The following is a 27963-nucleotide window of genomic DNA, read 5'->3' on the forward strand; positions in this document are numbered from 1 at the left end:
ACACACACACACACACACACACACACACACACACACATACATTTTATCTTTTTGTCAATGTCATTTCCTATAAATATTCTGTTTACTTTGTACAGGGGCTAAATCAACACACTACAAATAAAGGGTGCAAAATGCCCATGTTGCAATGTCAAATGCAGGTGATTTAACTATTGGTAATAGCAAATTCAATATGTCAACATCAGGCAGTCTGCAGCTACGACACACCAACAGTGAGAAGAGGAATGGGAACGCAAAGGGAGAAAAAGAAAAATCAGTGAAATGTGCTAAGTGACGGAGAGCGCATGAATGGATGCATCACGAATTGGAGCAAGAAACAAAACAAAACAATCTGTGTCACATCTTTAAAAATGGCACATCAAGGCAAAGTCTTACCCTTCTGTCATATGAAACAACGACAGTACGTTAAAAGAAAAACAAATAAAATATGCTGCAAGACAGCCAAAAAAATATTATATAGAAATCTAATGTTGACCTTTTTCACTGAGGAAACAATACTCACATTTCACCAATTTATAAATTTATCCATCCATCCATTTTCTGTACACACTTCTTCCTTTTCAGGGTCACGTGGGTCACTGGTGCCCATATCCAGCAATCACAGTGCGAGGGGCGGGTACACCCTGGACAGGTCGCAAGTCCATCACAGGGCCACACATAGAGACAGACGAGACAAACAACCATTCACTCTCTCACTCACACCTAGGGACAATTTAGAGTTATCAATTAACCTAGCAGTCATGTTTTTGGTCTGTGGGAGGAAGCCGGATTACCCGGAGAGAACCCACGCATGCACAGAGAGAACATGCAAACTCTAACCAGAAAGGTCCCCGGACTGGGATTTGAACCGGTGACCTTCTTGCTGAGAGGCATCAGCTCTACCAACTGAGCCACCGTGCCGCCCAATTTATAAATTTAGATAAGTAAAATCATCCAGAAAATACACAAATGTGTTAGAATTTTACAAGTGTATGTTTGTGTGTTGATGCATTCTTGAAAAATACACAGTACTGTTCAGTATAGAAAAAAAAAGCTCATTCTCTCTCAGATGGGTTATAAATTGTTACTTAATCAAGACCCCTTGTATTCCTTATTAACACAAGAAGTTTAGATTTTCACACACTGGGTACAGCGAGGCGCTACAAATACAGTAATGGCTGCACAATAATAAAAAACTTTGATCTGCAGTAATAATGTTTAATATCGAAATGACAATATTAATTGAGGCAAACCTATATTTTCCATCTCGTTTTCTCTTCTGTCATGACTTTCTTAACCAGGTTTGGCATTAGGACCAGTAAGAGTCAATTAGATTGATCAATTATAATATTAGCATGCAGAATATGAACACATGGTACTTGAAAAATAATGAGATTTATTGCAGTCCAAGCAGCCCTTTGTAATACTGATATCGCACTCACTGATAGTGAAATGATGATGAATTTGCACTCTATTGAGCAGTCCCATTACAAAGTAGGATATTTTAAACAGCCTGTGACATGAAATTTTTAAAGGGATCCATGATTAGTTGTAACATTAGACTTTATTTGATAAGCATTTATTTTAACTGTAAAATAAAGACTGTAAAAATACTGTAGGCTGTTTAGTTTTTATAATTTTTAAACTAAAAGTTTAAAAATATATTACACAGATGGGGACATTTAAAAAATGTTTATCAAATAAAGTCTAATGTTACAACTAATCATGGATCCCTTTAAAATACATATAAAGGCATTATTGGAAATATAACATTAATAACATATTGCAAAAATAATTTCCAGCTGCTGAAATGAACAGTTGTTGAGATATTTGCATTTAAAGTAACAGAAAGTGATGTCAAAGGGGGAATGTCTGCATGGATTAGCAGTGGTTCCCAATCCTGGTCCTCAAGGACCCGTATCCTTCATGTTTTACTTGTTTCCCTGCTGTTTAGCAGGTCTTCAGAAGATTATTAATCACTCATTTATTCAAACCAGGTGTGTCAAATCAGGGAAACATTTCAACATGCAGGAAAGGGGTTCTTGACCAGGGTTGAGAATTACTGCTTTAAATGTTGACAAACACCTACAGAGCTTCTCTGAGCTTGATGAGACATTTTCAAAATATAATATTGAGTTAGTTTTATGTTTTTTTTATTTTTATTTTTTGGTGTTGCCTTTAGAAGCCATTGATTCTTTGCCATTTATTTGTAAATAATAAATAAGATAACACGTAGTAAAGCAGTGGTTCCCAGCCCGTCCAGTTTAAGATGTTTCCCTGATTTGACACACCTGGTTTGAATGAAAAGTGATTAACAATCTTCTGAAGACCTGCTGAATAGCAGGAAAACAAGTAAAACATGCAGGATATGGGTCTTTGAGGACCAGTGTTGGGAACCACTGCATTAGAGCATTGATAAACTGGCTAAAGACACAGACTGCAGAGAAGAATCTGATGTTTCTTTAGAATATTTTGAGTCACTATCAAAGAGAGATAAAGAAGAGTCAGATTTCAAATGATATAATTTCATTTAAAAATGACTAGCGAGTTCTCTTTCTTGAATAGTTCCCCTTTGATGTCACTTCCTGTTTGTATTCAATGGATAGGTGTGTCACAGGCACTTTAAACTCTATCAAAAAAGTTACTTCAATTGTTTTGGTGGGTAAACCTAATTTCATAGCTAAAGGCCTATGGCTACAATGTGGATAAAAAAAATAAAAGCCTTATGCAAAAGAAATGTTTAAAGGAACTAAGGTATTCTCACAGCTCATAGTGTTTTATAACTCTAGTCTCTTGTTTACAATCCTGTATCTTTCCACTAACCTCCCTCTCTCCCTCGAGCCATCTTATGACAGCCCTGTTGATGTTCATAAATAAATTTTCTTTAATGGAGTTTGCTGTCAGTGTTTTATACTCTTGCAACTGATGCATTAAAGACAGAATATAAAAACGCCTTGTCCAGAAACACCAGATAGCCTACTTTACAGACATGTAGCTTTTTTTTATTTGTATGTTTTCATCTTTGTTGTAGATTTCTTCTTGTCTTTTTTATTCTTTTGCATTTTAAAACCATTTCCAATCTAGATTTGTTAAATAAAAGCTTCACGAGATGAAATATTTGAAAAGTACTCTGAATAAATAAACTGATGTTGCTGCAAAATTAAAAAAAGAAAAATATGTTTTTTTCTCAAATGAAGGTGCACTTCAGTCCTTTCTATGAGCGTCTTAAAGAAGTAGTAAAAGGCAGTAACCAGCTGACTGAAAGCGGATGGGTGCCTGACTCGTGGTGGTGCACCATCATCACTTTGGGAGCAGCCTGCCTCAGCGCGGCAGGCTTGGACGCCTGATGCTGCCAGCCATCTGGCTTTGTATGAGACTCCTGAGGGAGGCGCAGGCTTGTGCCAACCTTCAGAAAACCTTTTCCAGTATGTTTGAGAATGAGAGTCACGTGTTCATCAGTATTGTGGGTGCATGTAGAGCAACAATCATGCTCCTGTAGGCCTGTGACACTTACAAATGCTGCATGTTCCACATATGTTTACCTGTTGTGTCTTTAAGGGCACTGAAGAATTAATATTTTCAGCAGCCCTGGGTGTAAAAATATAGAATAAAAGTGACAATGTGTGATTCTAGATGACAGCAAAATGAACATTGTTCCGTATGAGTGAGGAAAGGTTTTGCAGGTGAATGCTTTATGTGCAATTTTATCAACAGCTCATGTGTGAAAAGCAAAAGTTTATTGCATCCTGTGTTTAAAGGCGCATGGTATAGAAATGAGCCGACACACCACACAGTTAATGCAGATAGTGTCACAGTCAGTTAAAAAAAACTTTCTCAGAACAAACTACCGGTGATTGTTTCATTTCCACATGTGCATTTTACACAAATGGGCCTGCTTTTGTGAGCTATTATGTAGAGATTGTTCTGCAGGCAGCTATCAGAAACTGAAGACATTCACTGATACACATTTCAACGGCATTAAAGCTCATTTTTAATGTGTGCTATTTTTGGTAGATCAAACGGTGACCATTAATGAGAGCCAGACAAGACCACAACTGAACTTTACTTTGCTGACACACAGCTTATGCAAACTCAAGTTTGTCTGATCTGCCCTAATGTTCCAGAAGATCAGAGCGTGAGGGAGTCTCATTAAGCAGAAGGAAAGCCATGTTTAAGCCATAAATCAAAGAATTTAATGTTTGTGAAAGCAGGGTACTTGAATTTCCTATAATAATATTTGATCTTAATATTTAAACGAACAAACTCACGCAGACTTTTGTATCGTCACGGCGCATTTCTCCTCACACAAATATGCCTGGGCTTACACAAGCATCGACATTATGTGACAGGAGGAATCAAACACAGTCCTCTCGCTGCGCCACGCTGCATAAACTATTTATAATGTACACCTGAATCATTGATGAGCAATGTTTTCTGTTTCTCTACACCTTTTCTACAGCTGTGTGAAATACTCAGTCCTTATTTATGACCCACTCAGGGCCTCCACCTCATTAGAAACTGTGAGCACGCTTCTGTTTCATAATAATAGGCACACCGAATCAAACCACGATGCCTGCCAAACTGTGGGGACGAAAAGAATTTAGCCATATAAGAAAAGTGACAGGGGGAAAAATTATGTTTTATATATACTTCGGGGAGTTGAGACCTAATGCATTATAGCAACCAAACCTAATCCATGGCACACGTCTGGTGAATTGGCTTCGCCGGGTTGAGTAGAAAATGCTAGCAAAAGGCGAGACAGAAAAACAAAGCAATCCAGGAAAGACGATTGACTATAAATCAGATATAGCAGCAGACAGCAAAACCCTTTATGTTGTTTTTACAACTAAAGTCTGAGGAGATGATGATGACACACAGTTTTTTATTCGTCTCCCTGAGAAGCATAATGGGGGAGTTAAAGTCCCAAAACAAGGACATTCTATTTACTCAGAGCCACTCGTGACTTTCAGCACTGATGTGAAATATTCTGCAATGTGACAAACAGTTGGCTTCCTCTCACTCATTATCTCTGATTCTCACTTTCTTGTTCTCCCCGATCTTTCACCTCTTCCCTTCCTCTCCTCCTTCATTTCTTCTACTCGTTCTCCCACAGACACCGGCGTCTCGTCGTCTCATCGCAGAATACAGAGCAGACTATTTTTCTTATGATGTAGCTCAGCCTAATTCGCTCCAAATGAATTATGCATTGTGTCAGAACAAATGTAAAAGAAAGTGATTTTTTATTCGTATTTCTAACACTTTTAACATATTTTCTTCAGACTGTAACATTATTTCATAAGAGGACGTGATGATCATTTATCAGAGTAGGTGATTTGACTAAACAGTATAGCACCTGAACTTCAATTGAATCAATAGATATTTTTTAAATTTTACATTTAGAAACATTTGTTTGTCAAGAATATAGCAGTTTTATGGACCTTATTCCAGCCAACATTTTTGGTTTTCCCCTTTGTTTGCATTAAATTGTCCCAGAAGAACGATTTTCTTATCTGTCAACACTGAAAAAAAGGACCTTGTTTACTATAAATTACTTATTCTTGTGGCAAAAAAAAAAAAAAAATTCTACTTTTGAGTAAATGAATAAACAAAAGCAGCATATAGAAGCTTATTTAAAAAATACCTTTTTAATGAGGAAAAAGAATGAATCTTGTTAAAGTATATTTGTCCTACTGACAGCAAATTCCTAAAGCCAGCAATAAGCAAAGACAATTTGCCAAACTATTGGGTCCAATTTGTGTCTTTCGCAACAGAGAATATAAAAATTGATAACAGTTTGAGATTTTAAACTTTATTTTTAGTCGATGTTTGAGGAGGTTTAGGTTCAAAGACTTCAGGGAGAAAGCAGAGCATCGGACTATATGTGAAGAAATATTGCACCTTCAGTAGTCTTCCACCTTCTTCGCCAAACCAGGTAAGACTAACTCGAATGTGTTGTGGAAAAATTACACCTTACGAGTGGCTACTTGTCAGTGCAGCGTCACATCTCTGACTTTTTTTTGACAGAACACGCCGCAGCTCAGCTGGTGGGAAGGGACTGAATCACTTTGATTGTGCGCTGACATGCGTGGCAGTGAAATCTGCATCGATCTGTTAAGCAGTGAAGCAGATGAGAAACATGAGGCGGACATTGATGGTATGATTGATACCACAAGAGCCGAAGACAGAAATATACACAACAGCTGCTCATCAACAGCTTCTGTCACTTTCATTTCTCTTGTCTTAGTGACTCATAGCATAAGTAAACAAAAAATCTGTTGTTTGAAACTTTAAATGAGCTTTAAAGTGGGTTTTGTTCCCCTTTGTTTTTGAAACACTTTCTTAACAGATTAGCAGAAAAAAAAATCTATAATAATAAACAACTTGAGTTTTCTCTTCCACTGCCTATCGTTTCAGCCAGTGTGACATGACATAATGTTGGTGCATTTTTTGCTCTGACAGCCTTGTCGCCATACTCACATTTACTCTGTTGCTGCCCTTAGGTCAAAATGACTCACAAGACTTCAGTTTTAAAACTGAGGCTACGTTGGTCATTTTGACCCAAGGGCAGCAGGATGGTTAAAATAGTTACTATTAATTACAGTCAGCTCAGACAATAAAAACTATGAATACAAAGAACATTCTGAGAAACATGACACTTTAGGGGAAATGGGAGCAGCTGAGGATGATGGTTGGGCCAAAAAAAAGGCTGTGGAAATTTCACTGAGCTTCAAAGCACAGAAAGCCTCACATTGTGTTCTAAAGTTTTATGCTTTTTTTTCTACTCGCTCTTAAGTGACCAGTCATCCAGCTCACACAGGATAATAACAAAAGCTATTTACAGGTTTGGATAGAAAACAGCACCTTTTGTTAAACTGACTTGCAAGACCGAGTCTGCGGAGCAGAACCGAAGCACACCCAGGAACTGCATCTGTCATGAAAACAGAACAATAGCAGCCCGAAAGTTTTTGGAGACTTTCACCGTCTCAGCAGCCAAACACGAAAAGGGATGGCTGACAAACAAATTATCTCTCTGTTTCCATAGTGATCTATGAATGGTCTGCGCGAGTGGCTGTGACAACTAGATGCCTAGAAAGACAAGACTCTTCCATAAAAAGCTTGAGCTCTGCAGAAAGCCTGTTATTACTGCTATCATTCAATTGGACTTGATTTGCATAATCAAACTCTGTTATTGCTTGGCTCTGGAAACTACTGCAGATCCCTGTTGTCACTATCGAGACTCAGCATGACGCAGGGTGAGGTGGAACTGTGGAAAGAAGAACTATGCCCTCACGTGACCCCTGGATGTGAATAAGAAATACTAAAATAATCCACTCAGTTGAATTTTATGAGGCTGTTTCCTGTGCTAAGCTGATCGTACATTTCTGTGTTGCTGCACGGTAGGGTCGCTGATGAGGTGAGTCATGGTTTGGACTTTCATCGAGTAACAACATGAAAGACCCTGGCAGAGCTGAACGAAGCAGGTGCCGACTGCAAAAACTGTCCATCTAACCAAGTTTTAAAATCTTATATCCAGCCAGAAAATCTTTTTGATCTTGTTTTGAGACTGATTTACTAAACAAGAACTGATTGTGTAAGAATAATAATCTAGTTTTCAGAATATGTAAGATTRTTTGTCCTGTTAGCCTGAAAATTTGACTCAAATTAAGTCAAAACTTTCTGCCAATGGAGTAAGAAATTTTTACTTGATAAGATTCTTGAAATAAGAAAAACTGAGTCAAATCAAGTATTTCAAGAATCTTACCAAGTAAAATTTTCTTACTCCATTGGCAGACATTTTTTTAACTTAATTTGAGTCAAATTGTCAGGCTAACAAGACAAATAATCTTACACATTCTGAAAACAAGATTATTATTCTTACACAATCAGTTCTTGTTTAGTAAATCAGGCTCAAAACAAGATTCAAAAAGATGTTTTGGCTGGATATAAGATTTTAAAACTTGGTTAGATGGACAGTTTTTTCAGTGCAGGAAAACACAAAGAGAAAGACAGGAGGCAGAGCTCAATAGCATCATGTAAACTTACACTATGAAGCACCTGCTACAAAAAATATCCATCAGTCACTCTTGGATATGTCTTTTGTATTAAATAAATATTTGTAAAGAAGACTGAGAATGAGCAGTATTGGAGCATTAAAAAAGGTAATGCATTGATATAAAACAAGGCAATCCCCTCTGAACCTTTGAGAGCAGCTGAAGCTAATACAGTAGTTATTGTATTCAAACAGTAATTATCTGTAATTACCATCTGTTCACCTCAAGACTTGGCAATAATGATTAAAGCAAACAACCCTGCTGGACAAGATACAATATTTTTTCACCAAACAAATGTGAGGCTGAATTGGTTAATTTAGCTAAACTATGCTGTGCAAAACAGCTCATGAGCACACTGCAAAAACTGTCCATCTTACCATGTTTTAAAATCTTATATCCAACCAAAAAGTCTTTTTGATCTTGTTTTGAGAACTGATTGTGTAAGGATAATCATCTTGTTTTCAGAATGTGWAAGATTATTTGTCTTGTTAGTCTGGAAATTTGACTCAAATTAAGTCAAACATTTCTGCCAGTGGAGTAAGAAATTTTTACTTGGTAAGATACTTGAAATAAGAAAAAAAAATGAGTCAAATCAAGTATTTCAAGAATCTTACCAAGTAAAATTTTCTTACTCCATTGGCAGAAATGTTTGACTTAATTTGAGTCAAATTTTCAGACTAACAAGACAAATAATCTTTCACATTCTGAAAACAAGATTATTATTCTTACACAATCAGTTCTTGTTTAGTAAATCAGTCTCAAAACAAGATCAAAAAGACTTTTGGCTGGATTTAAGATTTTAAAACTTGGTAAGATGGACAGTTTTTGCAGTGCAGCTAATACCTTGTTAGGCAAACACCAAACAGATCAACTCAGAGTCCTACCTCAACTAGGTGTGGAGTGGGATTGAATCCACACATGTTGCACACTTTGGAGTGGCACTGTGTGCACGTGTTGTAGTTGGGTTCCTCTGATGTGTTACCGATGTTGAGGGCGGTTTTACAGATGGGACAGCAGGTTTTAGGCTTCGAGGAGTCTGGAGCTGCATGTTGTTGTTGTTGTTGTTGTTGTGCAGCAGCTCGAGGCCCTTGTTGTGTAGGGGGTGGTCCCGAAGGCTTACCAGCTCCAGGACCCAGACCAGGTGACCCCCCAGGTTTAGGAGCTGGTTTCGGGGGTTGCTGTTGAGGTTGAGTGGTCTCAGATATGAGTGTGGTGGCTTGGTTAAGAAGAGACGCACCGAAGCCAAACAACTTCCCAAAGGTCTGTTCAGGGGGAGGGGGTTGTCGAGAAGGGGAACTCCCTGCACTGCGGGTCTGGTCCTGGCGTGTTTGCTGGGCTTGGTGAGCGGGAGAGCCTCGAGATAGATCAGGCTGGGACGGAGCCTTTGCCATCCCGGGAAGAGGGACAGCCCCTGGAGGCAGTTTCCGTTGCTGCTGACCGGGGCCAGCTGGACCAGTCTGTTTGGTGGGGCCGGGTGCAGGATGGGCCTGTGCTTGGGGCTGCATTTGATGGGGGGCTTGTGTTGGGGGTGCAGGCTGATTTGAAAGATCAGGTTTAAGTTCAGGATTGGGGGAATGTGAAGGAGAGTGGATTTGTTGCTGACTTTTGGAGCGCGGCGTGGTCATGTCCATTCCCAGTGCTCTCTGCATCTGACAGTTCAGACATAACCACTCTTGTACCTGAAAGAGAATAAAGCAATGTAAAAATTATGACAATAAGGTACAGTTTCCAATCTTCAGCATGTAAATTATTGAAGCTGGTAATGGTAAAGGTTGAGTGTTGTAGATAAAAAATGTGCATATCAAAGCAAATTTCATATTTTTGAATGAAAGTGATTATGACTGCTTTCAAATTTAAGAACATCTCATTTTGATTTCTGAATAATAAGTCCTTCAACAATACATAATAGAAAAGGACATGCCAAAAACAAAAGATCTTTGTTAAAGTCAGAAAAATAGCTTTTAATTTCACACTATTTTTGGACTCTAGATTGAAATGAATATACACTGACATTTAAACAAAACCTTTTAAAGAGATGGTCACTCCTCAGCTTCTAAATTAAATTTGTGAGCAGATTTACAAAATTTAGAAAGTTACAAATCACTGCATAAGGTTTTTCGTTTTGCCCAACTATTTTTTTATAAACAAGCAGCCTGGTTGTTCTCCAATAAATGCTCCCCTTTTTTCTCTTTGTCCACAAAAATTCTAATAAAACAAACTTAAAACTAAACTGTAACGTCATTGTTCAATGAGTGTTACTGTAATGTGTGTGAATGTGATCCGTTTATGTTATTGTCTGACTAAATTCCACTATTAAACTACTAATTAACCTAAAAGGTATCTAAGAATAATGAGAAATATCTGTTTGAGGAAGGATTTACTGTAATTATCCCTAAAACTCAGCATGAATATCTATTTATTAGTAGTACTTTTTTTTTTTACCAATTTACAGAAGCATAGTTTTGACAGATGGTGTGAACTCTGGCCATCTTTAATAATCCAAAGCTGCCCTTGATTTTGTCATCTTCCCTCATGTCTATACAGAGTGTTTGTTTTTCATACACTTTCTCTCATGTTCCTATGTTCCTTTCCTCCTTGAACTCATCCAACAAATCTGAATTTTTTTTCTGTCACTTTCATTTATACCCTTTGTTTTTCTGCTTTCATTCTTGCTTATATTTTTCCACCGTATTTACAACATAAGAAGGTGAAAGTCAGAGAAAGGTGTTAGAGATGGCCCATGACCGTGCGGAGTAATTGGCGTCCTGGTGCTTTGACAGCTGCCAGACTATTGTAACCGTCCTGGACTCATGGTCATTGCATAATGCCTTAATGCATTATAAATGCAGCCAGGGAAAGGTTGTGTGAGAGCTAAGGATCACTTGGAGATCTGGGGCACAAAGAGGGAGCTTGGAGGCCTTTGTTTTTTTATCCTTTTGGATCAAAACTCTCCCTAAGACCATTAAGATTGACTTGTAAAGATTTTGCATCAACTTTCCCTAAAAACATAGAAAACTTTCAAGGAGAACACAGAAACAGCAACAGATCTGCTCGACTCTGTTGTAGAATCAAATATCTCTGCAACCCAGTGGCCATGTAAGATTGGTTCAAGAACAAGCTCACAAATAACAGCGCACACACACACCAAAACACAAGTCACTGCAAAGAATCACGCCATTTATGTGCTTAATATAATCCTTTTTCCTATCGACCAGCACTTACTACATGAGCAAAAATAATGACTTCACACAGAGTATCGAAAGGCACTGATTACAACAACATTTAAACACGTCTCAATTCAGCTGTGGACACCTGCTGATGATAATGATATTTGTGCACATGCAATAAACATTTTACTGTAATATATCACTTTGTAAATGTAAGGATTAAAGATTTAATATAAACCTGGAGGCAGGTTATTACTTTACAATTTAGCTGCAAAACTATGAGTCACTGGGTAGTGTGTATTACTTCACATTTGAAAAGCTTTAACTAACTGCTGTGCTGGGACAGACTTTTAGTTAAATGAGAAACTCTGTAAACCCAAGCTGATTACATCTAATTTAGCTGTAACCTGGTAATCAGATTGCATAGTTATTTCTGTGCACTTTGTCATTAATTCACTCACTGTCTTGATTAATAAAAAATAAATAAAATTTAAACACGGGCAGTGAATCAGGAGACTCAAAAASGGCTAATTTTGCCTTCTGAATGTCAAAGTCCTTGTTAAAGTGAGGCAGAATTGTAAAAGGTGGGTTCACCATGCAGCACGCTCTTTTGAACTTAAGAAAACTGTCTTTTTTTTGTGCAGCTCTTCTAGACGGACGTTACACCTACTGCTGCCTCCATGTCCACTGAAAACGTTGCCTTCTCAATATTTTAGATGTAAGCTACATGATGTCAACATGAGTGGAACATCAGTGTTTGCTGCCATTAGAGCAACAGGTCATATTTCGATTCCGACTCATAAGTTTTCTGACGAGGTGTAAAAGAAACATTTTGTCCCTACAATCAATTACTCTTTAATGACAAATTCATGCACAGTTTTAAAGGCACTGAGGCATAATTTATTTTTTTATATCTGTTTGTTCCTTCAGTTGGTGAGTAGTGTTGAATTCATGGTAAATCTGGAATGGACGGTTGGAAGAATTGAAATAATATCAAGTTTGTTCATGAAAGGAAAAGAAAGAATAAACAGCACTTTAGCATTCAAGGTGTATACGCCACTTTCAGAACACTGTTTTAGAGTAGGAAAATTCAACTTTCTTGTGAATTTTGGTATTTTCTTTCAATTTTTCCAAAATGGGGACTGTATAATTTAAGTTCTCAGTTGCTCCTGAAAATAAATAACTGTTATACGTAGAGGAGAGAGTGTATTCTTTTAAATCAGCCACAGGTAAAACATTAAATGGAAAATATACAGTAAATAGAAATTTATGGACCGTTTCACTGAAGTTTTATTCAAAAACACAAACTCTTACTGAGCTGTATCTTTGCATTGGTGGATTTTAAAACGTTATGCCCTGTAATGCTTATTGTGCATCAATCAGACATAATATAAAGTAAAGCATCCTTATCTAGTATCTAATTGTGGGTGTCGTACAATCTATTATGAAGTAAAATAACATTTTGTTCATTCTCAGTGTCTAAAAAAGAAACAAATCAAGCATTTAGATTTGAACAATTTTTAAATAGAGCAAAATGATGGCAATAGGGTTGCATCATTTCCACAAGTGCAGAACATCAAAGATGCTCCGATAAAACATGTTAAAAAGAGGCAAACCCAGTGAACCACGAAAGAGTCAAGTAGAACTTGACATTTATGTAAATGCTACACATCACCTCTCTAAACACTGCTGCTGACCCACACCCCTTCATGAAAACAGTATTTGCTGATGGCGGTGGCCTCTTTCACCAGGATAATGCGCCCTGTCACAGTGCCAAAATGGTTCAAGAGTCATTTGAGGAGCACAGCAAGTTGAATTAGCTTCCAAATTCCCCATGTCTCAATCCAATCAAGCAACTGTGGGTTGTCCTGGACAATAAAGTCTGATCAATGGAGACCCCCACCTCTCAAATTACTGAACGTAAAGGTTCTGACACAGAGAAAATTGTGCAAAACACCGTCGAATGCCTTCAGAGTTTTGACGGAAAGATGGACTCCAGCATTCAGGGCTGGTTTGGCACCAAAACAAGGAATCACTCAATGTTAGGCAAATTGTTGTAATGATATGTTTGTGTTAAACATGCATGGATCAAATAAGCATAAGCAAGGAGTTTTAAACTGATTTTTGCTTTTTATTTCAATATATTTTAAAAGTGCATCACTTACAGTAACCAATCCACTTCATTCGTTCTCATTCAGCCCCCAGTCAACCATTTGATCAGTCATTCAGTAAGTTAGAGAAGACAGAACAAACGACAGGCTCAGCAGCATCTTAGCCTCACACTTGGCCCCCTGCCAGTCTTCAACATAAGGAGTGATGATGCCACCAGTTTTCACTGTCAGTCAGGGTACCTGAGGAGTCAGGAGCCAAGATGAAACTCTGGGGACAGTCATAGTAAAGTGTGCAGACAACAACAGTGCGACTCAGAACTAAAACAACCCAAAACTCTTCATCCAGCCACTGATTCAATCACACTCTCTTTATATCACTGCTATTATCCTTGAAATTAATTTTTCTTTTCAAATTACAGTTAAGCTAATCATATACAGCTTAGTGGGGAAAAACACAAGCCAGAAAATAAAGAAACAAAGAAAGCAGCTGCAGGGAGGGCAAGCAGCTATTTATCAATTTCTTCATGTCTCTGTTTGCCGCCGCCTCATATCTCTATCTCATTCCTCTCTGCATCCCCTTGTTATGAGGCAGTCATGTGGATCTTTATGAAATCTGATCTGTATCAGCAAAATACAAGCACACTGCACACTCTGTCTCCTGTTCTGCCCCTCCACCACTTCTCTGCTGCAAACTCCCATCTCCTTCTGCTATCTTTGTTTCTTCTCCTTTTCTGCCCTTATCTGCACTCATAAAATATCACTCGCTTTAACTACTTTTTTTAAGCTAATCTTTATACAGATTTTTGATGCCTATCGTCCAAACGTGGCTTCAGTTCCTACTTTAGCTTGCAAGATGTGTGTATACATGTGAGTACAATGTTGGCACTTGTTAAAAGGTTATGAGCCAGTACATGAAACACAACGTCTGCCAACAGGATGTTCGAACGCTAAAGGTTCACAGAGAACTTGCTGCCAGAAATAGAGCCTCTTAGCAGCAGGAGACCCACAGAGGGTGGGATCCAGACCAAACAATCACAGCAAAGCATCCTTGGCATGCATGCAGGTATTTATTTTTGCTGAAATGTGAAAAATCTTGTACTTTTCCCTCACTAGTACTGATGTTATTTGATATTAAAATACATTTATTTGAACTTTTTACAGCCATGTAGTATGACTGATATGTAAGAAACTCATTGTCCATCACAGAACGGTGAGCATGTGTCTGTCTTTTAGGAAAATATTTTATAAACCACTGGACAAATTTGAATAGAACTTGCCTAAAGTAATCATTGGATGTACACTTTTGGAATCAACACAGTTCAAGATGTTTGCCAAAGCCGACTAACCTTAAAAAGCAAAACTATAACTAGGCCTGTCACAATATCAAATTTTGTTGGACAATTAATGGGCTCAGAAATTATTGTGATAAACAATAATATTGTTTGGAGACCATTTAAACTAATATTACACAGCTCGTGAAAGTTTATAGAAGTTTTTGGGAATTGATGGAAGATTGCGTAATTTACGTTTGTAAAGAAATTTACAGACTGACCTAGACAGGGGATTGGGAAAACAACACACAACAACTGTTGAAGCTGTTACCCATCTCTACCTAAGCCAGTGCAATTTATTCTTACCTTCCTCCGGCTCGTAAATTAACCGCGGTCATCCTCATGCCGCTTACAAATTTTACGTAAAGTTACAGATGAACCGGGGGTGGAGTTTGTGAAAACAACACACAAAAGCTACTGAAGCTGTAACATAGCTACAAACCTTTTCTATCCAAGCCGGCACAATTTATTCTTTATGTGTCTTCAGCTGGTTTCATCACATAATTGCCGTCACCCACATGCTGCTTACAAAGTTTATAAAATTTACATAGAGTAAAAAAAGAATCACAACTTGGCATGGTGTCCCTATGAGTCACCAGATGAAAGAAAGCATCTGAAAACCAAAGACACGCCTCTAGCTAAATACCTGTTCATGGGGCTCTTATGCTACAGAGGTAGCATGCTACATACTACGTGATGGGAGAGTTCACTCCTCCCTACAATAAGGAGCAGAGAAGAGGGGGGCATGAAGAAAACAAACAAGCAGGTAAATGAAAAGTATCAACCTCATTTTTAATCGACTTTATTTTAATTTATCATGCGATTAATTGATTTATTTTCTATTGTGACAGGCGCAACTTACGGCATAATCAATTTAACAGATACTGCGCTAAGATTTGGGATGGTTGTAGCCAAGAGTCATTTACAAATCATACTCCAAGGGCGACTAAATGTGCAAAATCTGAACTATTAAGCTGTTACACATTCGGATGGAGCAATAATTTTGTCCAGATGTCATGAGATTAAAGGACAGCTTGAATGCACATGAGTTTCAGGTGGTGGAGCTACCTAACTTGCTGTTTTGAGCAGATTTGAGAAGCTGCTTGGGCTGTGATGTCTTTACACCGAGCCTGCACCCATGACCTCTATGGTACTGCTGTGCTGACTGACCTTATGACTGCCATTAATGCTCCAGTTAAGACAGAGATTGAGGGGGCTGAATTTCCTACATTTCCCCTCCCCTTCCAATGCAGTTACAACGTAGTGCTCAGAGATGTGCTGCAAGTCCAGAGACCTCGGGTCATGGCAGCATATTTCTCTAATTTCTTGTCTGCACTGAAAGACAGCAGCCCATCCAGTCAGATTACTGAGCCAGAGATGTTGCCATTGAGTCTGGTTCCAGTCAAAACAAAAAAACATGAAAACAAAAAACATAAGTCTCTAACTTAAACTGTGTGTCTGAACATATTTTACAAGGAACAGACATTGGTGAGAAGAAGCCATGCAGTCGGTTTGTGCAGGTTAGCTCTAAGCTATGTGAACACAGGCTCCTGCTGAATTTCTGTCTGGTAGTGCAACACACAAGTTTTCTCCCTCTCAGCTTGCTGCTTTCTCTGTCTCATCCTGCATACCTGAGAGAGTATATCTTCTACAGATTGTTCTTGGTCATAAATGGCTACAGCATTGGGAGAAAAAAGCATGGACTTGCCTCCTTTTGACACTTTTTACTTCAACCGTTTTACTAACCAACATTTTTTTTAACGAGAGCTGGCTCAAATCCCTTGTCTTTATTTTTGATGCTGCCTTTTACTTAAACTAATTATTTCATGAAATGATTTATGCTTTTTTTGCTACCTAAATGTTAAACGTTTAAAAAGAGGGAGGCGTAGATGCATACATATTAATTGAAGTGATGCAGAAGCATCCAAACATTTATCACTATGGTGCAGTGAGTTTCCTGTATGCTATCCTTCATGCCTTTGTTGACAGGTGTTAGACATCATGCAGCAAATCCACTGAAAAGCTGGAGTCAGAATCAAACTTCAGCTGATGCAGATGGAGAAAATGTGGTAACACCATGCAGTACATGCAGCAGCTGAGCACTGCAGTTTGAGGATCAGGATGCTTGAACAGCAGTGGTTTATTAACTCCTTGCAAATTGGGCCAAAGACATTGAAATTCCTTCCAATGCCTCTCTTTCTCTCTCTCTCTCTCTCTCTCTCTTTCTCTTTCTCTCTGTCAGTTTGTCTGTTCCACACAAACCCAACCACCTCTACAAACAACTACTTAGAAATAACCTCAATAAAACACTTCAGTATTACTTCTGAAAATGCTGCCAAGCGGGGAAACGGGAATTCATAAAAACAAACCGAGACAAGTAAAAATGTTGAGCAGTTGTTGGAAAATCGCTAATAAATCTCTTCTCAAGCTGCTTATTGAGAGTCTCTCACCAGGTGTGCTGGTGCAGTGTTAAGCACAGCAGGGAGCCCAAGTGTTATTAAGGATGCAGGAGAGAAGTGCAAAGTGAATAACATTAAATCTTTATATACACTGCAGGATCTGGGCATGATCTAAGGAATATTGTGCATGGGTGGTATTGTAACAATTTATTTTTTGTTGCTGCAAAGGATTTGCTGCTAACTTTGTAAGCTTAATGTAGACTTCATGCAATAAACAAGTATTAAGTTATTAACCGCTAAACCCAAAAGCTTTGAGAAACAAATATCTTTGTTTAAAATAACATCTTAATCCTTTAAATTAAATTAGGTTTTGGGTTAAAAATTATAACGTAAATTACACTATTCTTGTAGTGTAAAAGACTGTAATAACAGTACATAGCACAATATTAATTGTTGATACGTGATTTAAAAAAAAAAAAGGCAATTAATGAAATTAGAAAACGTACCATAAAAGTACAAATATCACAAAATATATTACCATGAGTTTGAATTTAAATAAATTTTCAGATTGTTCCTTCTGTTTAACTGTAATTCTGATGCTTTGTTTGTAAAAGAGTATCAGTAAATGCGTGGTTTTCCTACAAAATGTGACGGTTTCTGTTATTCCTTGATGGAGTGTGGAGCTCAAGTGATTACACAGAGACAGGACTTTAAACGCATCGGGTTATGGGGTAATAATTAAACCAGTGTCCCAGATTCAGTTTCTGGCAGTTCTCAATGCAAAAATATTTTGGTGTATGCAAATGTAAGCATGCATGTGTCTCAGCTGGATTCCTGACCCAGTTCCCACTACTTACCAACTTCAAGTTTCAGACAATATTTATATCTAAAAGCACTGCATTAAAACATAAGCTTTCTGAGATAAAGAAACAGATATTTAGAACATATAATTATGTTTTGTTTAAAACTACACGTACAAATACATCTTGGCAAAACTTGTAAAATTAAAAAATGTACAAAAAATTAACAAAAGCTCCTCATTACCAAGCCGTAGGGGGGTCGGTGGTGGTGTTTCAATGAATGACAAAAGTTCAGTGGATCACAAAGGAGGGGTCAGAAACCCACTGTGGGCCACTGTGGGCTGTGAAACATCATGTGAGGCGGTCTTGAGATGATCTCCAGAAATTATTACCAATAAAATTAAAATCCTAACCAACAGAGTATTTTACCATGTTTATTAATGATAATAATAAAAAATTAATTTGGAATGAACTTTTCATTAGCAAAAAGCTTCAACAGCAAACGTAAAAGTAGTAAAATCACAAAAACAGAACAAGATTACACTAAAAAAACAACAGTTGTTTTATTTGTTGCACATAAAACTGCACATTGGTTAATTACTTCCACCTTACATATTCATCTGACATGTTCTATTTTAAAGTTTTTCTTTGGTGATATTAGTTGATCTATTTGATTGGGGTATGTGAACAAATGTTCTCCATTTTTGAAGAGCACAATTAGAACAGATATTTTCATTTATGAGGCCTTTCAAATGTTAATGATTGTTGGACTGAAATTCTGTTATTGTCTCCAAAAACTCAACTTTAATAAAGAGTGCTATAACTAATCCAGATCTGAACTACTGAATCTCTATCGTCACATAATGAAAAGTTAGCAGGGGGATTAATGTGTCTGATTCTAAATATCTGAATTAATTTAATGGGATTAGTAATTACACTCTGGCTCCTGCGAGACAGAATGAACTTATAATTTATTAATATGCATGAAAGACTATTTTTGAATCATTTTCTATGAAGCCATTATTTGTCTTTCCCATTTGAAACATTAGGCCATTGATTATGTTGGATTGTAAAATCTGTAAATATTGGACCAACTGAGTAGCTCTTATTTTAGAGTACATTTTATAAAGTTTGAAAGTAATCACAAGCTGAAGTTCAAACTCAGATCAATACTGTGCCCAGGACATTCACAACCTATAAAGTTCATTGCAAATACATCTGAAAAAAGAACAGTGTGTTTATTTCTGACACTGTTGACAACTTGTTCTCTCAGGTCAGTGTTGCTGTGAGAAAATCAATGTTGAGCTTTATGATTAGAATCTGGGCTGCATTAAAATCAGTTAAAGCAGTCATGTAACTGGAAAACGTGGCACTTTGCAGCTCACTGTACATCTTTCTGACACTGTTTTATATGTGCAGTTTTAAAAGCAGGATGGAACTAAAACTCAGTTAGACTGGAATAAAACATCTCGGTTTTAATATTAGATGGATTTTTAGCACATTTGGAACAATGTGTAGAAATGCTATAATATGTTGTGGTGCTCAACAGTTTTGAGTCTTGTTGTGTTAACAAACAAAACCAATAAGACTTCATTATATTATCAGGCATTATTTAAACAGGTTCATTTTTTTTTCTGTCATGCTTTTAACCCATTCAAACATGGTGAAGACTTTCTATTTAAGCTCATTTCCAAGCCAAGAACAGTTTTAGGCAGACTAATAAACATTAGGGCAAATTCAGTAAAGTTTAAAGGTAGTCAGGTGTTAAAGGTCTTTATGGTGCTCTACCAGTCTGTTTGATCCCCAGTATTTATTTTTGCCAGTTAGTTTTCATTTCATAGTAGCAGATTAACTCTTACATTTCAACCCAAACGTCTTCTCAATTCAACGCTTGTCTGATTCTATCATAGCCTACACAGACTACTGACCAGCCTAATGTAGGTCAGTCACATGACAAATGCTTTGTTTACATGTAGTGTGGACCCATTTTTTTGAAACTGCATATTAATAAGTTGCCTCTAATACCTTTATCAGCGTAGCTATTTGGGCTGGGTATAATGGCTGAACACTGTACCAAGATATATGCTTTTCAAATGAGTTATTATTATAATTGAAGGCTTTTTTGTTTTATCCTTTTTGAAGTAAGGACTAGGAGACAAAAAGGCTGATTAATACTGCAAAACTGGTGACGAGGCTCTTGATCAATGGTCCTTTCTAACAGGCTCATATTCAGTAAGTCTGATATTTTTGAATATTGTATTCAACAAGCCTGTGGTAGTCCAGTTTTAGCACTTTCAGACTATTTTAGTGTCTGCAACTTTAAATCCAAGTAAGATGTTGCTGCCCACATCCCCCGCCCTTCAGATGATGACTCTCTGCCTCTGCTCCGCTCAGTGAGTGGAAGAGATGTTATTGCCTGGGAGCCAAACACAAATGAAAGAATGTAAGTTAAAAAAAAGGAGTGCCTCTGGTCATTTAGGTTCAGCCGTCAGTAATCATTTTACATGTTGATAAAAGCAGAACTTAAAAGTATTTTAGCTGCTGTGAGCTTTTATGTTTTATGAGAATAAATAAAAATGTGGATGATTTTATTTGATATTTTGTCCTTCTAGACATTTACAAGAGGTGAATCTGTGTTGAGTAATTATCCATATTTTATTCATATTAACATTCATGTATTACCATTATAATTTTTATAAATATTTTTAATAAATTTGAAAAATCCAGGAGTTCAAAATGACAGTAACAGTTTTTTGTTTTGTTTGCTAAACCCACTGGTTTATTTTAAAACAGGAGGAAATCCTCTGGGCCTCCATGTAGGAGGGTTTGATAAAACTGGGCCTCAGCTCTTGGGCTGTTGGTTAAAAAGAGGAAAAAGCACCTGCAAAATCTACTTGATCAAATTTAGACCATGAAAACTCAGAGCTATCACCTGCTGCCAAAGGCTAATGGGCATTATTGTTTACGCCCATGTATGTGTGTGTGCTTATTTGTCTGTTAGAATATTTCATGAAACACTGGTCAGATTTTAATAAAACTCTCAGAGGGTAATCATTTGATATACTGTACATCGACAAGTGATTCATTTTTGGAGTCATATTTATTTAAAAGACGCCTGCTACAGCTAATCAACCTTACAATAAACAAGAAATGTTAATAACTCAGTCAAGTTTTACAGATACTGATCTAAAATTTGATGTGTTAGCAGAGATCCAAACCCAACACACAATGACTACTAACTCATCTCAAGAGATCTCACAGCTTGCTCTTAACATTTAACCAAAATAGATTTAACTCCATTCCTTCTCACCTGTAACAGATTTTAATTTTAAACAATAAAAAAGGCAGCGGATGACGTATATTCCATCAAGGAATGATAGGTTTTTATGTTTTCAATTCATCTCCTCCGTTTTGGCAGTGTCATTGCTTTCCTGCTAAATCTAAAAAAGAAAGTCCATTCTTTGTTGTTTTGCATTTTGCATTTTCTTTATTTCTTTCTCAGGAGCTGAATTATTGCAGAGTTGCACTGCACTCGTACGACTGCTCTGGCTATGCTGTTTAATTTATGATAATGGTTTTCTCTGCGTTTCTGTCTCCTCCTGCTGCCTGCACGGCTCTCTCTTTCAGCTGTGGCTTCTCAGGACCGGGCCACCGCAGAAGACAGAAGGAGGGTAGGGATATAAATAGAAATGGGACCAATTATAAAGCAGATGTTCTCCTGTATGATGGTGGGAGAACAGTGTCGAGGGAGTGTCGCTGGTATTTTCACTACCTCTTGGTGTTCTTGTTCTGTTGTTTGAAGTTTAACTTCAGACTGCCTCGTCTCTCAGACAGTCTAGCTCTCTCTCTTCTCTAATCGCAATGTTTTTTTAACTGAGCACCTTCGTTAAAACTACTTTTGTTTTTTCACCGTGAGAAGCGTTCATTTGACTTTGAAGCTATCAGCACGATTGTTTCTAGGTCTCCATTGTCAGACTACATCTGTAAATAAGCCCATCTGTTTCAGGTTGAGTGACAGTGCTGCAACAAACCGTGGCATATGACATCCATTTGTTGCTTGCTGTTTACATCTAAACTGATTTGCCGTCACCAGGTTGTTGAAAACAGCTCTGACTTGTATTTCAAGAACAATCTCCATCCCTCACATCACCCTACATAGGCTGGAATGATTCAGTAAGGAGACTTTGTACGACATCATCTTTGAAGAGACAGTTTAAATGTGTGTTTAAGTCGTTGTGGACATTATATTTCAGTCAGGACCGGCTACGTGTACATAGAGCCAACACAGAGACACACAACTATTCACGTGGAAATCCTTTTAGAATTCAAAATCGAATCCAAATCTATAGAAAAAAACAACTTGATATTCATTTTAAATACTGGTTGGACAAAAATTGATGAATTAGGAGCCATAAAAACGGCGCTGGTTTTCCTAACAGAAAAATAAAGGAGCGAGACACAAAATGAAAATGCACTACTTACATTTAAATCTACCAAAACCCCTTCACCTTTTTATCAAGACAAAATTACAGAAAATTAAGTAATTTTTCATGAACAAAAATTTACCTGAATAAATTCTTTTTTTTTCTTTTATTAAACGGGCTCACAGTCAGATAGTAAAAAATATATAAATATTTAACCCATAACCCATCGTCTGAAAAGCACACTCTCCTTAAAAACGAAGGTGGATGTTTTGTATTTTTTTGTCATCTCAGTCTCTTTTCCAGTCGTATTGGATCATTTCCGTCTTTAAACCGCTGCAGCAGGTGTTTCATCGCTGTAGTTTATGTGTCACGCTGTTGTTGTGCCGGACGAGTCTTTCATAGTTAAACTTTGTGGCTGAGTCAGCAGAACTACGTTTTCCTGCAAACGTCGAGCCTCAGGCTCGGGCAGGGACGTTGGAATTTACGACGTTAATACAAAAGAAGAGAAACTGCTGAGTGTTCCTGTGACTGATTCGAGTAAAGGAAAAGACAGTGCTGTTGGCATCAATAATGTTGCAGTGGTGCATCTACTGGTTTCTAGTATATTAGAAGAATCTTTCATTTTTAAATATTTTTACAACCTTACTGTATGCTTTTACCTACGATCAATTCAGAACCAGAAATCAAGCTTAAAATGACATTTTGAACCATCCAAAGAGGTCAAACTTTCTGATAATTATGGCCTAGCATTTCTTGATAGACTGCTATAAATGCTCAGAGGCCATAACTCTGTCATTTTCACAAAATAATCAGTTTATAAACTTGGTATGAAAGGCAGAGGGTGATATGCATTCCTCCAAAGAATGCTGAGCCTTTCATTTTAATTTGCTCGTTCCTCTGTATCACTTTTTGATCATATTATTTTCATAATTTGGGACAGTTTGTCCAATGTCTTAAAATTATTTGTAAACTGAATCACACAGCTGACAAAGCAAGATGAGATCCTTGACTAAACTTGTAAATTCGTAAATAAGCGAGTAATCCTGGAATCAACAAATGCCACAGATTTCCCCAAAAAACATGAAAAACTTTCCAAACTTCAAATATTTAGAGAAAATACCTTCAAGTTTATTTTAAATCCTGGTTTTACAATTTAAACAAAAATTTACACCTTAAAAATCAAAATGGCTTCCTCCTCGAGAAGACTTTTTCACTGCAGCTTCCTTACTGTGGTTATCTTTTCACTTAGTCAATCACTATCCCTGTAATCACAGCTCAAGTCATCACCCTCTGTATTATCATCACGTTGATCTGCAGCAAAATGCCCATAATCAATTTGACTGATAAGTGACAGGACCTTTCTTGATTTCCTGCAGTGAGGCAGAGGCTGGATCCATGTTAACTGGGTTACAGGGGTAAATCTTCAGGTCTCCAGAGGCTGCACGTTTTCTCTCCCTGTTTCTCTTCCTGTCAACATCCAACAAGCTCACCACGGCTGAGCTGAAAAGTAGCCACCTCCGCTGTTCTCTTCACTGCCACGCTCTCGTTCACTCACCACCACCCTCTATTCTCTACTGGCTGTCTCCTCTTTGGTATGTGCATTTCTTTCTTGTCCTTCCATTTCCCACGCTTCTCCGTTTTCCTCTCATGTTCTGATGTGCACTCATGCATGCATGTACTCAGGCCTAAACACAGGCAGTAAATTAAAATCAGTGCTTGCATTTGTTCAAAAACGGAACATTTTCTCTTCCTTTAGCGTGTAATTTTAGCGTGTAACGAGCTTACACTCGCTCCTATAGCCTATAGGCGAGTTTAACTAACATTGCATCGCTGCATTTCTTCATCATGACTCACTGAAGTTGACGTGAAACTTTGTGACAGATGACAGCCATACTTGATTCACAGCAACAGTGAGGCATGGCCTAATTCAAATTAGGAAAGTGATTTATTTTTGGATTAAAGCAAAATGCTTTCTCAGCTACCTGTTCACTTTAATACATGTTTAGTTGGACACAAGTGATTGTTAACGGCAAAATGTGTTGAGTTTTCTTCTCGCTTAATAGTGTCTGAAAGGATGGACACAAAGTGTACGTCACAAAGATTATATACACCTTAGATCACCCGCTTCGGATGTTATAATCCATTAAATGGACGTTTTTAGCCGTTATCAGTCCCATAGAATGGCTTCAGACTGTCAGCTGGTTAGTATGAGGCATAAAGCCACTAAGGTTTTTTATGCAATCTGGTTAATATGAGGCATAAAACCACTAAGGTTAATTTTATAGAAAATGACATGGGCTACGATAAAGTAGACCAGACTCCAGTGGTAGCAGATTGTTGCATTCCAATGTACATGGCACTGGTAACCCACTAGGGGGCACTGTCGAGACAGTCTGAAGCCAATCTATGAGACTTATAACCGCTAATAATGTCCATTTAATGGACTGATAACATCCGAACCGGCTGCCTTAGATACTTGTAGAAGTAGCATTAACTAGAAAGTTGGTTCTAAATCATAGCATCTGATTGCGCAAACTGAAAAATACAAAATGCACAAACTGACTGCCAATCTTGTTTCTGAACATCAAAGATCATAAAGCTCAAACTTCCCCAGTTGAGTGAAATTACAGCTACCGGGTAGAACAAGAAGCTCACAGCTTTTACCCAGCATGCATCTGATCTCACATTCTAACTCCCATTCAGCAGGTGCATCACTGCCTGTGAACCAGTCACAGGCAACTCAGCAACAACAGTCATCGTCAACATTCCTCACAAATGTCAATCGTTCTCATGGGACAAATTAACTCACAATTTAGCCTCTGAGTTGCATACGTAACTGCTGTACTTTAAAAACTGAAATAATACACTAAATTACTCTGTATTTACTGGGGTTTGTTGTCTGGAGATGCTATAAGGCAGGTGGAAGAGGAAGAAAGTTATTGAGCAAAATGTTTGGTTTTTATACTCAAACTAATGATGCACCAGATACGCAACATGAAAGCGTGGCTCATGTTTGTTTATACTGATGTACAAAGAGAAAAACTGTCATGGTGTCAAAAGTAAGAACCCAGGAATGCAAACTGACATAAGAATGTTAACTTTGTAATAGGGCTGTGAAATTAATTGAGTTAACTCATATTGATTAATTTTAGTTCTGGGCATAGTTAAAAAAAATTTAATCGCGATTAATCTAACTTTTTTTTATAAACAATCACTTTACTATGGCTAAATATGTAGGTTTGTATACTGCAATGCACTCCATGTCAGTGCATGCCAGGTCATGTTTGTAAATGAGAAGTTGTTCTCAAGCTGTTTATCTGGATAAATAAAGGTTAGATAAATAAAATAAATTAAAAAACTCCATGTGTACAGTTTGTATGTACAGTTGTATGTACAGTTTTTTGTCTTCTTATAGCTTATTTTATTTTATTTATTTATGTTTTGCTGACAACAGTGACCTTAGTATCTATCTTTCATTCCTCATGTAGAACTCATTTGGAATGAAAATCCTTGAATTCTTGATTTAATCATTATTCTGCACAAAATTCAACTGACTCAAATATGTTTGGAGCATTTTTGGGTCCTGTTTTATAATCAAAAAATCATGTCTAAGCATCATTTTTGTTTTCTAAATAAAAACATTAAAAACTAATTAATAACTCGAGTACCGTATTTATTCATGTATAATACGACCCCCCCCCCCCCMCGTTTTTTGAACTTAAAAAGCATAAAAAATTTAATCCTCAAACTGCCTCCAATTTCATACAGACTTCAAGATTGTTCAGCCTTTGCAGTCTTTATACACATCAGTAAAATGATCATTGGACTGTTCATTTTATTTTAACAACATACTGTATGTACTAAAAGGTATTTTGACAACAAATATATATCAGCTGTAGCAGCATCATATGAATTCTGGCATTTTACACATAGTCCACCAGGAGGCGCAACACAAAAGTCAGAGACTTCACATGAGATTTGGGCCATCTTCAAGGGGAAAAGCAGATTACTTCCTACTCACGAGCTGGTGGGGAAACTTTTTTTCAGGGATACAAAACTTTTCAGAACACCGTAGATGGCAGCCATTACAGACGGACATGTTCCAGCAGCAGCTCAGTCACACGCTAATGTCATTAGTTTGTTATCATTACTGAGCTGCAGGACTGCTTTTTCCCCCATTTTTTTCACATCATGTCGCCTGCTCGGATCTGTTACTTTCTCGCTCTGCAGCATGGAGGACTGTCACAGGTGAGCTTGTTTCAACTGCTTTTTACAACGCGTTCTCATTTCCGGACTCAATAATTTAGCCGATATTTCAGTTAAAATACATAAGTAAAAATATTTATCCGAGTATAATGCTACCCCACAACTTTATGAATGAATCTATGGATTAAATTTTATGTATTATACACGAATAAATACGGTAATTTATTTTAACAATATGCAATAGAAATGTATATTAAATTTAAGATTATCCATCCATCCATCCATCCATTTTCTGTACACGCTTCTTCCTTTTCAGGGTTGCGTGGGTAATTTAAGATTAATCATGATTAATTTACAGATACTTTGGGATTAATCAAATTAAAAATATTAATCATCTGAAAGCATTACTTTGTAACTCACGACAAAGCATTCTATTTAAAAAATAACTGCACTAACATGAGGGGAAAAAAAGAAAACCATCCTTCAAATAAATCCATCTTACCTCTGTAAGGTGGGGGTTGGGGTTGAAGCCACACTGGCTGCACACCTTGGAGCGGCACTGTGTGCAGGTGTTGCTTGTCATCCCCGTGCCCATCAGGTCGGTGGTTTTGCAGACTGGGCACAGTTTGCTGCTGGGCATCGGGGCGATTTGAGGCACAGAGTAAGGGGAGGTGGGGGCACTTCCTCGGTCTGGGGACACAGAAGGAGACCTTCCAGTCCTACTGCCACCCAAGTCCACCTGCAGATTCTTCCTGGAAACATGACCCTGGCCCAGCTCTCCTTGAGGCGCAGTGTGCTGAGGGGTGTCGTGAGAGGCCAACCTGTCACCGGTCCCATGGCTGCTCTGGACTCCAGCTTTTGGTCCAGGGTCTGATGGAGGGGGTCTGGAAAAGAGAATAAGTTCGATATTAAGCCTGGAATGTAGCTTAAGACTCATGATAATGTCAACTGTGCTTTAAAATGTTCCCAATGTTACAAAATTAAGAAAATAAGGATTTTTGAACCCAGTCAACTCTTTTTATTATCATACAAGGGGACTTTTACACTCACACAAAAAGTGGAAATTTACAGCAGTTCATGGCAATAAAAAACACGCCATCACAAACTCTTCACCCTTTTCAAGCAGCACAGGAACACATCGATCAGACTATTTAATTAGAAACTTGCCACACTCATGGGTAGAATTAACAAGCATGTTTTATTTTGACTGAAACTGATTAGCCCTTACAGAACAGTCTCAAGGCGTAGCTTTAATTAATTTATTAATCTAGCTTTTGTCAACCTGCAGTAAGGCTTGCTGTACATCATAACACATGCTTTCTTTTGGCCTGACTGAGAAACAAATTAAGATAAGAAAAAAAGGAGGATTGGTGACTATCATAAGGATGGATGGATGGATGGATGGATGGATGGATGGATGGATGGATGGATGGATGGATGGATGGATGGATGGATGGATGGATGGATGGATGGATGG

The 27963-nt window shown here is 37.6% G+C and overlaps 1 protein-coding gene across 1 annotated transcript in view; it reads right to left on the reverse strand.

Annotated features, from left to right (window-relative positions):
• Window positions 1-8916: 8916 nt before the first annotated feature.
• Window positions 8917-27963, reverse strand: part of LOC106533998 (protein bassoon) — a 24610-nt gene continuing 5563 nt past the window's right edge. The window contains exons 2-3 of the mRNA XM_014030494.1: window positions 26989-27370; window positions 8917-9727 (exon numbers count right to left, since the gene is read on the reverse strand). Of these exons, the coding sequence (XP_013885948.1) occupies window positions 8921-9727; window positions 26989-27370 (1189 nt within the window). The 3' untranslated portion in view covers window positions 8917-8920. The remainder of the gene's footprint in view (window positions 9728-26988; window positions 27371-27963) is intronic.

This window comes from Austrofundulus limnaeus, unplaced genomic scaffold (assembly GCF_001266775.1).
Source record: "Austrofundulus limnaeus strain Quisiro unplaced genomic scaffold, Austrofundulus_limnaeus-1.0 Scaffold1070, whole genome shotgun sequence".
Taxonomy (NCBI): Eukaryota; Metazoa; Chordata; class Actinopteri; order Cyprinodontiformes; family Rivulidae; genus Austrofundulus; species Austrofundulus limnaeus.